This window comes from Rhincodon typus, chromosome 20 (assembly GCF_021869965.1).
Source record: "Rhincodon typus isolate 14 chromosome 20, sRhiTyp1.1, whole genome shotgun sequence".
NCBI classification, from domain to species: Eukaryota; Metazoa; Chordata; class Chondrichthyes; order Orectolobiformes; family Rhincodontidae; genus Rhincodon; species Rhincodon typus.
Window position 1 is genome coordinate 2,532,338 of NC_063351.1, and position 18,510 is coordinate 2,550,847.

The window sequence follows — 18,510 nt, forward strand, 5'->3', positions numbered from 1 at the left end:
AATTCAAAAAGAAGTAGTATTAATTTGCATAATTTCTGTTGCTATGGAGGTCACCTTTTCTTCACAGTAAGGTTTTGTTTATCCCAGTTTTTCCGCTTTTTATAGCGATCAAAGTTGTAACAAATGTCAAGGATGGAAATTCCTTTCTAGATTCCTATAGCATCCATGATCTGGGTGAGGAAGATAAATGTAGGTACAATGATATTTACATTGCCCAGTCCAAATTAATTGAGCTCAACACTTGGGAGGTGTGATGCACTTTGGAAGAGGGAACAAGACAAGGGAATTCTCAATGAATGGAAAGGCACTAGGATGTTCAGAGGAACAGAGGGATCTTGAGGTGTATGCCCACAGATCCCTTGAAGGTGGCAGGGCAGGTTAATAGGGTATTACAAGGCTCATGGGACAGATACCTTTGTCAGTTATGACATAAATTATATGAGCAGGTCATGTTGAAGATGTACAGAACTTTATTTAAGCCACAGCTGGAGTACTGTGAGCAGTTTTGGTCCCCACACAATAGGAAGGATGTAATTGCACTGGAGGGAGTGCAGGGGAGATTCCTTAGGATGTTGTCTGAGGCGGAGCATTTCAGCGATGATCAGAAGTTAGATAAGTTTGGGCTGTTTTCTTTACAGCACAGAAGGTTGAGGGGGGTCTGACGGAGGTATATAAAAATATGAGGGGCATGATCACAGTGAATAGAAAGCAGTTGTTCCCAAAGGCTCAAGAGCTAGGGGACACATATTTAAAGTGAAAGGTCGAAGGTTTAGTGGGGAATTTGAGGAAATAAACATTCACCCAGAGGTTGGTAAGGTCTGTAATGCACTGCCTGGGAGGGTAGTCAAGGTGGGTAACCTCACAATCTTGAAAAAGTACTTGGATGAACACTTGCAATATAATAACATTTAAGGCTATGGGCTTAGTGTGGACAAGTGGGGCCAGTGTAGCTAGTGGTATATTTTTGGCAGTATGGACTTGATGGGCCGAAGGGCTTCTTTTGTGCTGTATGATTTTGCGAATGTTACAGGAGAGCTGCCTTTGCTTCCTGTTTTATTGGCGAACAGGAATTTCTCCAGCCTGATTGCTCGCATAAATTAACTGTGTCAGGCATGACACGGTTGGTTATATGGGCTCAAGTCCCACTCCATGGCTTGGGCTGCTCTTTTGGATGAGACATTAGACTAAAGCTTGGGTGAATGTAAAATCCTCTGTGTTACTATTTCTATGCGATTGGGTGAGCATTCCCTGTGTCCTGGCCATGATTTTATCCTTAAACAATATCTCAAACAAAAGATGTACTTCATTGCCAATACAGTATTTTGAGACATCCAGTAATCATTGAAAGCACTATATGAATGCAAGTCTTTACTTTGTATCACTACATTCTGGAGAATACCCTTTGCATTTATTATCAAATTATGTATGACCAAAGTTCAGAAAGTGAAAAAAGGCCTCATTGTATGTGCTGTGATATTACAGGCATCACATCAATTTCCTTAATCTTACAGAAAGTTGATTAATCAGTATTACGGTACAATTAAATGAATATAGTTTTTATTTTTCATGCAATATCATGAAAAATATAACTCTCAAACAGTTTGCAATTCTATTTAATATCATCTCTTTGAACATGAAACATATGATCAGGCTTAAGCTTGTTAGCTCCTCAAACCTGGCCATTTCGCCATTTAGTTAAATCATAACTGATCTCTACCTGCCCTTGCCCTTTATCCCTTGATAATCTTAACAAACATAAATCAGATTTTCCGAACATTTTATGTGGAAAGGAACTTCTGGATATCTCTGCCAAGTGACTTACCTCAAGTATTAAGAGCCCCCTTGCTTTGGATTACTCCACCAGAGGAAATACATTTGTGTATTTACCGTATTAAACCCTTCATTTTATATTTCTCAACTAGATCCCCACATAATCTTCTAAATGCAAGCAATATTCCAGTGACCTGTCTTACAAATTAACCCTTAAAGTTCTGTTTTATTTTGGTGAACGTGTTTTGTACTCCCTTCAAGTTCAATATATCAATATATGGGGTAGGCAGAGTGGATTGTCTTTCTTTTTATTATTCTTTCACAGGACTTGGGCATCGCTGGACTGAGCAGCATTTATTGCCCGTTCCTAATTGCCCTTGAGAAGGTGGTGGTGAGCTGCCTTCTTGAACTGCTGCAATCCACCTGCTGTGGGTTGACTACAATGCCATTAGGGAGGGAATTCCAGGATTTTGATTCAGAGATACTGAACGAACAGCGATATATTTCCAAGTCCGGATGGTGAGTGGCTTGGAGTTCAACTTGCAGGTGGTGGTACTCCCATGTATCTGCTGTCTTTGTCCTTCTAGATGGAAGTGGTCATGAGTTTGGAAGGTGTTGTCTGAGCAACTTTGGTGAATTTCTGCAGTCCATTTTGTACTTAGTGCGCACTGGTGCTGGGCATTGGTGTTGGAATTTTGTGGATGTGGTACCAATCAAGTGGGCTGTTTTGCCCTGGATTGGTTTTGTTGTTGGAGCTGCACCCATCCGGGCAAATAGGAGCATTCCATCACATTCCTGACTTGTGCCTTGTAGATGGTGGACAGGCTTTGGGAGTCAAGAGGTGAGTTACTAGCTGTAGTATTCCTAGCCTCTGACTTGCTCTTGTAGCTATTGTGTTTATTTGGTGACTCCAGTTGAGTTTCTGGTCAGTGGTAACACCAAGGATATTGATGGTGAAGGATTCACCAGAATAACATCATTGAATGTCAAATGGTGGTGGTTAGATTGTCTCTTGTTGGTGATAGTCATTGCCTGGCATTTGTGTGGTGTGAATGTTTCTTGCCACTTGTCAGCCCAAGCCTGGATATTGTCCAGATCTTGTTACATTTGAACACGGACTGCTTCAGTATCTGAGGAGTAACGCATGGTGCTGAACACTGTGCAATCATCAGCGAACATCTCCCCTTCTGACAAAGAGAACAAAGAACAAAAGAGAAGTGCAGCACAGGAACAGGCCCTTCGGCCCTCCAAGCCTGTGCCGATCATCATGCCCTGACTAAACTAAAAACAAACCTGCCCTTATTCGGTCCGTATCCCTCTATTCCCTCCCTATTCATGTAACCATCCAGATGCCTCTTAAATGTCGCCAACATGCCTGCTTTCACCACTTCCTCTGGCAGTGCATTCCAGGCTCCTAGCACTCTCTGTATGAAAAACTTTCCTCGCACATCTCCCTTAAACGTCTGTCCTCTCACCTTGAACCTGTGCCCCCTTGCAATTGAAGCTTCAACCCTGGGAAAAAGCCTCTGACTATCCACCCTATCTGTGCCTGTCATAATTTTGTAGACCTCTGTCAGGTGTCCTCTCTGCCAAAGTGTTTCCAGTGAAAACAATTCTAGTCTTTTTTAACCTTTCCTCAGAGCCAGTGCCCTTGAGACTGAACAACATCCTCGTGAACCTTCTCTGTAAGCTCTCCAAAGCTTCCACCTCCTTCTGGTAATGTGGTGACCAAAACTGCACATAATACGCCAAATGCGGCCTAACAAGGGTTTTATATAGCTGCAACATGGTTTACCAACTCTTGTATTCCATGCCCCAGCTGATGAAGGCAAGCATCCCTTCTTAATTACTTTGGCCACCTGTGTTGCCATTTTTAGGGAATTGTGGACCTGCACACCCAGGTCCGTCCGTATACTAATGTTCCTAAGGATTCTGCCATTTACAGTATAATTCACATCTAAATTTAATCCTCCAAAATGCATCACCTAGCGTTTGTCTGTATTAAACTCCATCGGCAATTTCTGTACCCAGTTGCTAATCTATCTATACCCTGTTGTATCATTTCACAAACGTTGGCACTATCAGCAAGTCCACTAATCTTCATGTCATCTGCAAACTTGCTAACCAGACCACCCACATTTTCCTCCAGATCATTGATATATACTACAAACAACAGAGGACCCAAGACTGATCCCTGTGGAACACCACTAGTTACCAGTCTCTATTCTGAAAAACACCCTTCCACCGCTACCCTTTGTCTTTTATGTCCAATCCATCTAGCCATCTAGCCAGCCCACCCCAAATCCCATGTGATTTTAGTTTTTGTAACAATCTGCCATGTGGGACTTTATCAAATGCCTTACTAAAGTCCATATAAACTACATCCACAGTTCTTCCTTCATCAATAATCATCTCTTCAAAAAATTCAATCAGGTTGGTGAGACATTACCTTCCCTGTACGAATCCATGCTGCCTGTTGCTAACTAGTCCATTTTCTTCCAAATATGTATATATCCTGTCCCTCAGTATCTTCTCCAAGACCTTCCCCACCACAGATGTCAGACTCACCGGTCTATAATTTCCTGAATTATCCCTGCTTCCTTTCTTAAACAAAGGAACAATATTGGCTAAATTCCAGTCCTCTGGAACCTAACCTGTGGTCAAAGAGGATGTGAAGATATCTGCTATTGCCCCAGCTATTTCTTCCCTTGCCTTTTGCAGCAACCTGGGATAGATCCCTTCTGGCCCTGGGGACTTGTCTACCTTAGTGCAATTTAGGATACCCAAAGCTTCCTCTTTTAATATATTGACATTCTTTAGAGTATTCACACACTGATCCCTGACCTTAACGTCAGTCATGTCCTTCTCCTCGGTGAATATCGATGCAAAATACTCATTAGGGATCTCTCCCACTTCCTTGGCTCCAATGTATAACTTCCCTGCTTTGTCCTTGAGGGGGCCTACTCTTTCCCTTGCTACTCTCTTTCTTCTAATATGAAGCCTTGGGATTCTCCTTGACCCTGCTTGCTGAAGACATTTCATGGCCCATTTTAGCTTTACAAATGCTGTGTTTAAGTCCCTTCCTAATTTTTTTCTACTCCTCGAGGGCTTTGTTAGTTTGTAGCTGCCTAGACCTTATCATGGAGGGAAAGCCATTGATGAAGCAGCTGAAGATCATAGAATCAGAATCTCTACAGTGTGGAAACAGGCCATTCAGTCCATCGAGTTCACACTGACCCTCTGAACAGCATTCCACCTAGACTCCTATACCCTATCCCTGTAACCCTGCATATCCCATGGCTAATCCATCTAACCTACACATCCCTCAACATTGTGGGCAATTTAGCATGGCCAATCCACTTAGCCTGCACATCTTTGGACAATGGGAGGAAACCAGAGCACCCAGAGGAAACCCATGCAGAGATGGGGAGAATGTGCAAACTCACGCAGACAGTAGCCCGAGGTTGGGATTGAACCTGGCTCCCTGGTGCTGTGAGGCAGCAGTGCTAATCACAGAGCTAGCATGGCACAAGACAGTTGGGCCTAGAACACTACCCTGAGGAACTCCTGCAGAGCTGAGATGACTGGAGCTGAGATGACTGATCTCCAACAATCACAGCCATCTTCCTATGTGCCAGTTATGACTCTAACCAGCAGGCAGTTTCCCACCTGATACCCAATGGTTCCAGGTTTGACTTGTAATCCAGAGGCCCAGGCAATGTTCTGGGGACCTGGATTTGAATCCCAACATAGTACATGGCTATGAATTAAATAAATAAATAAATAAATAAATAATCAAATAACTGGAATTAAAAGGCTAATGATTTAATATGGTTTAATGATGACCATGAAACCATGTCATAAAAACACATTTGATTCACCTAATATGCCTTATCAAAAGAAATTGCTGTCCTTATTTGTGCTACATGTGAATCCAGACTTTTAACTGGCCTCTGAAATGGCCTAGCAAGCCACTCCATAGCTAAGTGAAACCAGGCAGACCATCTGGTGTTGGCTAAGGCACCGGAAATGACGACAGCAAATTCAGCACTGTTGACATTCGTTGCTAACATCTGCAGAATAAATGTGTGTCCCACAGACTGACATACTTATACTCAGGTAATCACATTGCACACACTAAGTATGAGACAACACATTCACCATCCCTGAGGTATGGCATTGTGGTATGCACTCAGGTGGGAGCTGCCCTAGGAGTCTTCAATATTGACTCAGCCGTTTGAAATCTTATTGCAACGGTCAAACATGAGCAAGGAAACCCCCTGCTGATAACCATATGCAGCTTCCCTGCCTCTTCAGCTGATGAATCAGTAATCCTCCATGTTAAAACCACCAGGAGGAGGTACAGACGTACAGAAGACACTCTGAGACTTCAATGTCCATCACCAAGAGTCGCTCAGCAGCAGCACTACTGATTGAGCTGGTTGGGTCCTAAAGGTCATAGTTGCTAGGCCAGGTCTATGACAGGTGGTGAGGAAACCAACAAATGGGAAAAATATACATGACCTTACTAATTCTTCAGCTGCATTGAATCTGCTATGACAGCATCAGTAAGAATGACCACTGCACTGTCCTTTTGGAGTTGAAGTCCCACATTTGCATTGAGAATATCTTATATCATGTTGTGTGGTACAACATTGCTGTGTTAAATGGGATAGACTTCAAACAGATCTAGCAACTCAAGACTGGGCATCCATGAGATGCTGTGGGCCATCAGTAGCAGCAGAATCATATTCCAACACAACCTACAACCTTATGGTCCAGTGTATCTCCCACTCTACCTACCAAGCCAGGGGATCGCCCCTGGTTCAATGGAGAGTGCAGCAGGGCATGCCAGGAGTAGCACCAAGTATACCTAAAAACAAGGTGTCAAACTGGGGTGAAGCTACCAAACAGGCCGACTTGTGTGCCAAATAGCATTAGCAGCAAGTGACAGCCAGAGCTAAGTGATTCCACAACTAATGGATGAGACAAAAACTCTGCAGCCCTGTAACATCCAGTTATAAATTGTGGTGGACAATTAAACATCGCACTGGAGGAGGAGACTCAACAAGCCTAGCCCATCGGTGGGAAAAACAAAGCTGAAGGATTTGCAAAAATCTGCATCCAGGAGTGCTGAGTGGATGGTCCATCTCAGCTCTACCAGAGGACCTCAGCATCACAGATACATCTATAAATTTGGTTCACCTCTGTGTAATATCAAGAAATGGCTGGAAGCACTGTATACGGTAAAGGATATGGATCCTGAAAACATTCTCGCAACAGTACTGAAGACTCGTATTCCAGAAATTGCAACCCCCCAAGCGAAGTTGCTATCACCCCATCAGTCTACTCTCAATCATCAGTAAAGTGAAGGGAGGAGTCATCAACAGTGCTATCAAGCAGCACGTGCTCAGCAATTATCTGTTTACTGATGCTCAGTTTGGGTTCTGCCAGGGGCACTCTGCTCTTGACCTCATCACAACCATGGTTCAAGGATAAACAAAAGAGCTGAATTCCAGAGGTGAGGTGAGAGTGAGACCCTTGGCATCAAAGTTGCATTTGCCAGACTGTGACATCAAGGAGCCCTAACAAAACTGGAGTCAATGGGAACAGGGGACAATGCTCTCCACTGGTTGGAGTCATACATGATATATAGGAAGATGGTTGTGGCGGTTTGAGGTTAGTCATCTCAGCTTCAGGACATCTATGCAGGAGTTCCTCAGGGTAATGTCTTAGGCCCAACTATCTTCAGCTGCTTCATCAATGACCTTTCCTCCAACATAAGATCAGAAGTGGGAATGTTCACTGCTGATTGCACAATGTTCAGCACCTTTTGCAACTCATTAAATACTGAAGCAGTGCATGTCCAAATGCAGCAAGACCTGGACAATATTAAGGTTTGGGCTGAAAAGTGACAACTAACATTCACACCTCACAAATGCCAAGCAACGGCCATCTCCAACAGGAGAAAATCTAAACATCTCTCCTTGGCATTCAACCGTATTATCATTATTAATTCCCCAACTATCAACATCTTGAAACTGAAGTGGACTAGCCATATACGAAAGCAAGTCAGAGATTAGGAATCCTGCAGCGAGTAATTCACCTCCTTACTGCCCAAAGCCCGTCCAGTCTCCAAGGCACAAGCCGGAAGTGTGATGGAATGCTCCCCTCTTGCATAGATGGGGGAAGCTCCAACAACATTCAAGATGCTTAACACCATTCAGAACAAAGTGAGATAGAAGTCAACATTCCGTTAGTATTTTGATTCCATTTCGTGCTTTTCTGCACAACTTCTTGTGATTCAGCATACGAACAGTATAAACCCTATTACATAAAATAGCGCTTCTTGTCCTTTCTTCTGATGGCCTAACTCCAATGTCCTCTTAATTATAATCCACGGGTTATAATTTCTCAACATTAAGATATTCAAATTTTCCTTTCACTAATCTAGCAACTGTTGTATTTATTATCTTTGAAATTGAGTTATTTAATATGCAAGTTCTTCAAAACACAGATTTAATAAAATAAACTCCCCTAAGTTCCAGGCTTTCAGGATACTTTTTAAATCCAACTGGCTCAGTTTGTGTTTCATCTACGTTCTGAATCTATTTTGGACTGGTTCAATGAGCGTAATTTCTCTCTTCACAGAACTATTTATTAGCCTTGATGGCATTTATTCATTTGGAGATCAGAAAAGTTCATCCCTTTAATACTTATACCCTACGGTTGAATTCAATAAAAATCTGGAAGTAAGAGTCCTGGGGATGACCATGAATCCATTGTTGATTGTTGGAAAACCTCATCTGGTTTACTAATGTGCTTTAGGGAAGGAAACTGCCATCCTCATCTGGTCTGGCCTACATGTGACTCCAGACCCACAACAATGTGGTTGACTCTTAACTGTCCTCTGGGCAATTAGGGATGGGCAATAAATGCTGGCACAGCCAGCGACATCCTACATCCTGTGAATTAGAATAAATGTGAAGACTACCATGGGGATCACACTATGGTAAAATCCAGACACCCCAATTTTTTGACCCCAACAGAAACAGATTCCTCATTATTCCTGCTGCTCCAACCTCCTTCAGCGTGTATCCCGCTCAACATTATTAATTAGACTGACTTGTGGAATAAAATGTTGTACAAAAAAGAGGAAACACACCAACCCAGCACTTGTCCATCTTTGGTGTTCAGGCCTCCTCTTTCAATATCCCTGTGTCACAATCTCTAGTTAGAGCAGGAAGCTAAAAATGCAGTTAGCTAGCACTACTCACAGTACAAAATAATGCACACTGTCAATCGGGGGAGACTGATGGGGCAGCAATTGACTGGATTGGATTTGTTCTGCATGGTTAGTACTGAAGCCCAAGTCTTCAGTGCTGAAGCCAGGATGTTGTCAGGGCCCGTAGCCCTTGCTACATCCATTGCCTCAGCTATTTCATTACATCATCCGGAGTGAATCAAATTGACTAGACTGGCATCTGTAATGGTGAGTATCTTAGGTAGAGTCTAAGATGGGACATCCACTTGACATTTTTTTGGAGTGAAGATAGTTGTAAATACTTCAGTTCTTTGTTTTGCACTGATATGCTGGGCTCCCATGTCACTGAAGATGGAGATATTTGTAAAGCCACCTCTTCCTCTAAGTTTTTTAAGCATCCAAACTTTCACGAAGCAATGTGACAAGACAGCAGAGCTTTGATTTGATCCATTAGTGTAAGATTATGTATTTCGATCTATTGCATGTTGCTTCTGTTTTATGTATGCAATCCTGTTCTGTAGGTTCACCTCATTTTCCTTTGCATGGTGCTGTTCCCAGGATTGAATCCTGGCTCAATTGTAATGGCAGAGTGGGGGATATGCTGCTTCATGAGGTTACAAATTGTAGTTAAATACAATTCCGTTGCTGCTGATGGCCCACAGCACCTCAAAAGGTGCTCAATTCTGAGCTGCTAGATTTGTTCTATTCCATTTTGCACAATAGTGGTACCACAAAATATGGGGAGGTGAGCAGGCAAAAAACATCTGGACTGTGCTGTAGGACCAATTCTCGAGCCTATTAGAAAGCTGACAGCAGCTTGCTGTCTGAAAAATATGACAGCTTTATCATTGCAAACTTTGCCACATGGTTTGCACATAAATTGCCCCACCCATAGTTCATAGATCAGTTTATCAATCAAGTAAATCATTTCTTTAAAATTACAATACCTTTGTAAAAACTGGAGCAGCCATGAGGGGGAGTCCATCCAATCCCTGCAATAAATTTGTTGGGCTTTGTATCTAGTGGAAAAATAATACAGTTTTATCCATCCTCAGAAAGAAAAAAATTATTAGCAGAAGTTAAAAGAAGAAAAATGTACAGTCTGGAAATGCAGAGTGGATCCAATTGCATCTGGAAAGAGAACAGACAAGATTAATGTTTCAGGTGCCGCAGCCATCTTACTCATCCTGTGGCCCTCACTGGGGAGATCCATTCTCATGGACTCTGTTTGAATGTGTCATTATGTTGCAGTCCCATCTCATACTCACTGTTCTTTTAAACCATGGTTTCTTTTATACTGTAACATAAATTAAGCAGCATAGACTTATTTTACTTGAAAAGCTCAAACAGATCAATTAAGAGCTTAAACTGACAGATAACCGTGCGCAACTCAAATACAGTTGCAGTCCTGCTAGTGCGTTTTCTGCTTGATAGCACATGGCCATTACTCAGATGGTTTACATCCTAGTCTTTGGCTCATTAGTGTATCAAGCTGTATAAGCAACATAGCTATCAAAGCACTAAAATCAGTTCCCCTTAAAAGATGTTTGTCAGCTTGGTAGATCCTATGAATTCTGAGGAACAGCAAATACTCGAAATATTTCATTGTTTTTGACTTTTTACAGATGCTAACAGAAATGTACTTGTGGCAGTTTTTGTATTTCTTTATTTAAATAGGTCTTTGTTTCATTTCTCAGCATGTTGTAATGCGCACCTCTGTCTCCATCGTAAAAATTCACTGTCATTAGAAAGAAATACTGTAAATGCTTTCATCACAAAAATGAGGGAAAAAAAATTATTACCCCTCTACACCTACCAAAATGTGTCACAATACAATTTGGGAATTGTTTGTGCTTAATTTCCACCCAATGACTTTGAAACAGGGGCATCCTTAGGTTTGTAATAACAAGTTAACATCAATTCATTACAGGTTTCACAGCCCACTAATATCAGATCTAGTTTATTTATGAAAAAGATTGCAATTAATTGTTTTCCACAAAATTAATACGTCCTAAATCTAAATTGTCAATAAGTCCCAAACCAGGACTTTTTTTAAACGAGTGTAACATTAAATTTAAAGGGAAGAATCTTCTGCACATAATCCTTGCCAGAACCTCGGACCATTTTCGGCTAGGGAACCTGATTTATTAATGAGTAGACTGAGCTATGGCTCTTTAATTCAATCATGGAATTATCATGTCACGTTTGGGTTACCCGAAGAGTTAAGAATGTGGATTGGGGGGTGAGGGGGTGGTGGGAAGAAGTGGTGCACAGGGAATGCTGTGATGAAGAATTTATAATTAAAGGTAATGCAGTGTGGGTTATGAAGGATCATCTGCACTTGAGGCTGCAAAAATTACAGAAATGGAGAGGAGTCCTGGGATGGCTGCTCCCCAGGGCTCTCATTCTCACATGGAAATCTTGCTGTGAGATCTGAGGGGCTATAGTGGGGAATGGTCTTCTGAGGAAGGGAGGAAGAAGACAACTTCTCTAATCAAATAGGTGTGAAAGGAAGTGACCAAAGAAGATGACAGCAGGAATCTGGTCCCTCCAGCCTGGATGTAGTGTATCCAGTATATCAGGAAGGTAGGAAAGGTGGGTGACAACACTTTCAGGCACCTTTTCAAGCAGTTTTCTGCGCCATGTTGCTGGACCATGCACCTTGCATTACTCCCCCTGTGGGCACCTTATATTCCCATCTAAACTGCCAACAGTAGCACTCATCCTCATTCTATTGTAACTCACTCAATCATGTCTCATAGCTGTCCTTTCCTCCTCTACATGCAAATTACTACAAACTCACATAGGTCTCTGCCTTCTCTCCCTGCAGAAGGTGGCACACAGCTTGGCAACAGCAGAGAACCAGTAGATAGGGACAGAATGTTGTTGGGTAGGTATAGCCCTACAGACACAAGCACTTTGTTGGCCGCTGGGAATATGTGCCCACTGGTTCCTCTATAGAGGTCTTGTTTTAGAAGGTTGTAACTGAGGACCACCACAACAACCTGGGTTAACCGGGATCACAGAAAATCAGAAAAGGACAATGTAATGTGAAGATCCTGACCTGACCTGAACTCCATTTCACAGAATTTGGTTACCCACATGCACGAAGAGCAGCCTCAACTGGACTAGAAAAATTCTCACCAAAACATTGAAAGGTATTTGAACTTAAGAAAAAAAGGACAAGGGAACATGGGAATTGAGCTGAAAAGTAGAACTGGTTACATAACTTCAATTGAAGAGCCAGCGTAAAGAAGACAGAGCTTTGAATCAACAATACCTGCTGAAGAGGTCGCACTGGAGCCTGGTTGACTGTAGGTTGTGACTGGTGAAACTCTGAATGAACTGTTGCAGGGTTGGAGGGAGGAGGCGAAGTTGCAACAGTAATGTCAATCTTATCCTGAACCCTATTTGTAAGATACGATACAGTTAAACACAATGCTTTCTGACTCACAATTTTTAGTATTACATAATCTGAAATTTAAAAAGCATTGACTAAAAACTAAAATCTATACACTTTTTCATACATTATGAACAATTGCAGCATTATTGAAATATGATTGAAATGGGGTAACATTACTTTGTTTTCCCTGAGATTGATTCCTACCTTGGAATGTATACTTATGGTTTTCTTTATAAAGTGTGCACTTGTCTGTAATTAGCTACCATTCTGACCAACACTAATACAAAAGATATTACAAAAGTAAAATATAGTCAGGTGTTGAAAATCTGAAATAAAAGCAAAATGCTGGAAATATTCCACAGGTTTGGGAGCATCTTTGGAGAAATCAACAGAATTAACAGGCAACACTTTCTGTCGTCGGACACAAACATGAAAGTGTGCAAAAAAGCGGATGAAGTCTGTAGAACTATAAAACCATCAAGTAATTTCAATCCCAAAACTCTGCATTTTTCTGTCATTATATTATTAGTGCTATCTGACTGCTTCCACAACAAAATCAAAGCGGGGGACTTGTAAGTTCAAAATTTGACTGACAGCTTCAAATTGTTTCAAAGGATTAGCTGTGTTTGACGTCGGGCTATGGATACAAATGTTTGTTTTTATAAGGGGTTATATATTGAAGTGACTTAATCGCATTGAATGGTCTTTTATCAATTTTTTTTTTAATTTAATGAAGTTTGTAACAAAATACTTAATGTTATTTCATTTCTTTCATTAAGCTCCTAAGGTCTGTCCATGGTGGATAGCGGGTAAGTTGGCGTTGAGGTTTTAAGAGCAAAGGGTGGAGGGTTGGCATCAGTTGGTAGGGTAGAGGAGGCTAATGTTTTGCATGATTTGGCACTATGTTGATACAGGGGTTTGAAAGGGCCATGGGGTTGAGTGGTGACAAAGGTTGGCAGGGGAGGTTCTGAGGGTCCATTGGAGATGGGCCCCACGGTGGCTATCAGCTGATTTCCACTGGTGGGGATGATAAGAGGTGCTAGATTAGGGAATTTTTCGATGCTGGCCCGTTGGTCTTCTCAGGTAAGGAAGAAATTTCATTGATGAGCTTGCATCAGGTAAAAATAGAAGTGACAGGAGTAAGCTGGAGGATTAGCAGAAGCCAGACAGACTGACCAAAATCCTTTGTTCGTTTCTGGAGCATTGGCTAGAATTTGCATCTCACTGCTAGAAACCAAAGAGGGCAATCTGGATAGCAGAACTCGGTGGTAAAGAGGAATCTAGGTGCCCTGGTACATGAATGACAAAGGTAGCATACAGGTCCAGTAAACTGAAGAAGGCAAGTGGAATCTTGTCATTTACTGGAGGGAGAATGAAACATAAAACTAGGGAAGTTTTATTACAGCTGTACAGTGCCTTGGTAAGACCATATCTGGAGTACTGTGTTTTTTTGTACAATTCTGCTTTCCTTGTTTGAAAAAAAAATACAATTTTTTTAGAAGCAGTTCAGTGGAGGCTCACTCATCTCATTTCTGGGATCAAAGTCTTATGAAGAAAGGTTAAACAGCCTAGACCTAGACACATTGGAGTTTAGAAGAATGACAGGTTATTAAAGCAGATAAGGCCTTGCGAAGACTGAATAAAGTGGATGATGGGAGGATGTTTCCTACTGTTAGGAGATTAAAACTAAGAAACAGAGTTTAACAAGAGATTTCCTTTTGAAGAGATGAGGGGATTTTTTTTTCCTCAAAGGATTGTTTGATTATGGAGTTCTTCTTTAGAGGGTAATGGAGGCTGGGCTTTTAAATTTATTGAAAAATAGGTTCAACTTTTGGTAGACAAAGGAATCAAGGGTTATGGGATACAGACAGGAAAACAAAGCTGAGATCACAACTGACCAGCCAGGATCTTATTGAATGGTAGAATAGGCTCAAAAGAGACAAGTGGCCTACTCCTGCTCTTAAATGCTAATGTTCCTAGTTGGTACCTTATTCGGATAGCAAAACGTGTGTAAAGCTAGATAAAGGATGTTGGCGGGGTTTCATACAGCTCAGGGTAGTGAAATTGATTCCCGTCTAATAAGGTATGAAGGAATGCCTAAGACCTAAAAGAACAAGGGAACAGGTGATGGATATTTTAATTAAGAGTTAATTTGGTGTGAATTGGTTGTATAAATATGGGGAGCTAGTAATTAGTATTGTGTGAGCTTGATGATGTGTGGTGAACTGAAATAAAGCTCTCACTGAAAGTGTGGATTTGATCTCTATTTAAATACATGATCTTGTGAACAACATTGGTAGTAAAGTTGGTTAACTCAAACAGTAAAATTTGCTGAACATTAGCCTTATGACCAGCAGAAAAATGGAGTTACAACAGTGAACTGGGATAATTCTTTACGCAAAGGGGAAAAAAGGTGTGGCCTTTGCATTTTCATTACCACATAGAAGTAGGATAAGAAGCAAAGTTTTTTTTCAGAATTGGAACCTTTTGATTTGAAAACAGATTAAGAATGATTCCTGGGCTTCAGGGGTTAAATTATAATGAGTGTTTTCACAAATTTGGTAGGTTATAGTCAATTTCAGCTGTTTTTTTGTTAGAAATCTTAAAGTTTCATTCATAATAAGTGATCAGCTCCAGTTTGGGCACGGGCTACAATTAGTTCTAGTTTCTCAGAGCATTTGAATGCCTTGCATGAAGGCAGAATGAGTTCATTAAAGCCAAAGTCTCAAAGAAGTTGACAAACCTCAAGGTATAAGATAAGACCATTAAAAACCAGGCTCAATCAGGGAGAAATGGTTTATTATAAGTTAAGACAGGCTTAAAGAATGGAGAGGCCCAGGGAAGATTTTGTTAAGGTGGAAACATAATAATTGTACAACATGGGAACCAGACTGTTTGGGTACAGTCTTCAAGATTGCATGATACAGATTACAAATTTGCAGATTCTGAAGAAATTGTAAACACTAATAAGGATGCAGGTACCTGTAATACCCAAATGCTACACAGTTATGAGGATCAAACTGTCACAATTGATAGTCTGTCTGATGATGGGCAGATCTAATACGAGGCCATTGGTTCAAAGACAACTACAAAAAGTGGGTATTAATGTCAAATATTTATTAGAACGGGCTAATCAATTGAGAACTGTAACAATTATAAGTAGACCAGGGAAGACCACTGAAGAATATAAAAGCTGGCTATATGTGAATGATTAGGGTTAGAAGGTCCATGGGATTAGGAATTACAAAGTACATTAGAAGTAAAAAGATGGGAGGCAAAAAAACGCAGTGAAGCTTAAATAGTGGGACTGAGAGAGAACTCACTCCAATAAATAGATCACAAAACATTGAAAGGAATTCCATTAATAGGAGAGGGGTTGGGAGGTCAAACAGTAGCAATTTGAAAAGAGATAGAAGGCAAGATGGAGAGCTCAGTTTAACAAGGACAAGATATGAAATACAAACCAAAACTACAGCCAGGAACAGAAGTCCACATGATTGGGAACTCATGGCCATAAACAAATGAGAAGACATATTAATAAAAGATGTCACACAACAAGGACTACAAACCTGTAGAGAATTTGGAGTGGACACAGGGGTGCAACATAGGACACAACCAGCTATCACAGAGGCGGATGTGCAACGAAAAGGTGTCCCTTGATCGGATTTGAAAGACTAAAGCAGGGCCAATGGCACAGAGTTTTAAAGAAGAATCAACATATAATTGTAGATTCACCAATGGCAGGAAAGCAATTTTGAACATTTTCTTAGCTTTATGAGCACAAATGTAAATAGTGTAGCTCAGTTGATATCAAAACTGCATTAGTGCAGGAAGATCAATTAAGAAATAAGTGTTTCTTCATCCTTAAAAAGAGACACCAAATACAGTGGGCACACTCTGGAAGTTAAATAAATGTGTATATAGCCTAGTTTTGTACTTCTCAGTAAGGTTTGTATTACTAAAATTTAGTTGTTTTCAGTTAACAGTGAAGCCTGCCATGTTTTACTGGCATGAGAGGCAGTTTTCAGGCATCTTTATGATGCATGTAGATGATTTTTTTGGGGTGGTAGCAGTGAATCTGAAAACTTTGTCATAAATGGGCTTAAAGCAGAATTAAAAATTAGAAGTTAGACATCTGGGGCATTTTAAGTGCAGTGGATTAGAAGTCAGGCAGAACAGATCAAGTATCACTTTGTATCAGTAACCCTATTTTGAAAATGACAGGTCATTGCTATTAGTCAAAATAGGGCCTCACAAATAGATGTATCAGCTTCCAAAACTGAATTAGAGGAATTGCGAAGTCTAATTGGACATCTAAATTGGCAGGGCACCCAATAAAGGCCATATAGCAGTTTTGAAGTATTAGAGTTAAGTATAACAAAATCCCAAAGTGGGATTACCTCTAAACTGTGCAGCTTTGGCAATTCTGTACATGATGAATGGACTGCCAGTGCATTGACTTCCAATTCCAGAATTCACTGCCATGCACAGACCTTGGAGATCGATGCAGGGAAGGTAGTGCGGAAGCTATTATTTGGGTGAAAAAGCATTAAAAAATTGTAACTGTGTTTCAAAATTCCCATGATTGAGAGATGCCAGGAAAATAAGACTTGTTTATAATGATATTTCTTATGCAAATGTTAATATGGGTTCTCGAGTACACGAGGGTTTATAATTCTTCTTTTGGGAAAAGAGGTAAATGTTGCCTTTTAGCTTAGAAAGCCAAAAAGAGCAGAAAAGTAGTAAGAAGCACCTGAGAAGCAGAAACTCTTGCTTCTGATAGATATGGCTTTTTTAGTGAAAATATTGAAAGAAATATTTGAAAACATTGTAAATTGGGATTCAGCAGCAATACTCATTGAATGCTACATGGATAAATAGTGTGGGATAACATGCACTCCACAAAATTTGTGACCGAAACAAGGCTGAGGATGGAGAGATCTCCAAATCAAAATGGGTTGGTAGCAGCAGTCAGCTATCTGATTGCTTTATGAAGAAGGATCAAGTCCTACAAAACTGTTGTACATGTTGGAAGAAGGAAACCTGGAACTTATATGTGCTAAAAGGGAAGAATATAATCTATTTTTGTTCTTATTTTATCTGTTATCTCTAACGCTTTGTCATTTCATTATAGAATGATTTATTTAAAAAGGAAAAGGGAATCTGTTATCATCTGAAGGAAATCCTAAGACTTAAAGGAATGAAAGAACAAGTCGTGGATATGTTAATTAAGAATTAATTGGGTGAGATTGAGATGTATAAATATGGGGAGCTAGTAGGTGAGTTTTCTGTAGTGTGGTTAACTAAAATAAAGATTTTGCATAAAAGTGTGGATTCAAACTCTATTTAAACTTGCTCCACATTGTGTACAACAAAACTGATGCTGATTATTAACAAGAGAAAATCTTGTGAGGCCACTGACCTCTGGAAAAGCATAATAAATTTTCAATGTACACAAAGTATCACAAGTGATTTGAAATGTGTAAAATGCCACCTACAGTTTTACTTGTCCAGTTAACAAGGACAACGTTAGAAGCTCGACCAATTTCCTGGTATGTGGTCAAAATTCAATATCACTATTCCCAAATCACACGTAACAGCATAAATACAGATTAATAATCCTGTACTCTGACCCCAACTTTGTACTTGCCACTTACTGGAGAGAACAATTTGAGGTCCAAGAATCTGATTATTTCTGAACTTCTGAGGATAAATAAAATGTATTGGAAACTTCTGAGTGTGACATGTCTTCTCTATACTTACCGAGTCATATCTTCCTGGACAGAGTCTTGCTCAGATTCAGATGAAGAGAGTCCTGTCCAATATAATGGAGAAAGGATGAAATGTCTGCTTTGAATAAACTATGAAATATTTTCCAATAAAAGGTCCATTTATGTTGTAAACATAGGATAATGTACAATAATACATATAAATAGGTGTCAGTCACTAAAAGGTGCGAAGGAACTGAGAAATTCAATAGCAACTTTAGGCATGAGCTGAGTGCAGGGAATATTCTCTGTGCCTGATGGTAGGTCAGAAGATTGATCGATAGTGATTCTGCTTAAATTTACGA

At 40.5% G+C, this 18,510-nt stretch overlaps 1 protein-coding gene across 1 annotated transcript in view; it reads right to left on the bottom strand.

Moving 5' to 3' along the window:
- The window catches only part of mypn (myopalladin), a 247,250-nt gene that overhangs the window by 142,384 nt on the left and 86,356 nt on the right, over positions 1–18,510 (bottom strand). The window contains exons 4-6 of the mRNA XM_048609091.1: positions 18,201–18,252; positions 12,315–12,441; positions 9,982–10,053 (exon numbers count right to left, since the gene is read on the bottom strand). Of these exons, the coding sequence (XP_048465048.1) occupies positions 9,982–10,053; positions 12,315–12,441; positions 18,201–18,252 (251 nt within the window). The remainder of the gene's footprint in view (positions 1–9,981; positions 10,054–12,314; positions 12,442–18,200; positions 18,253–18,510) is intronic.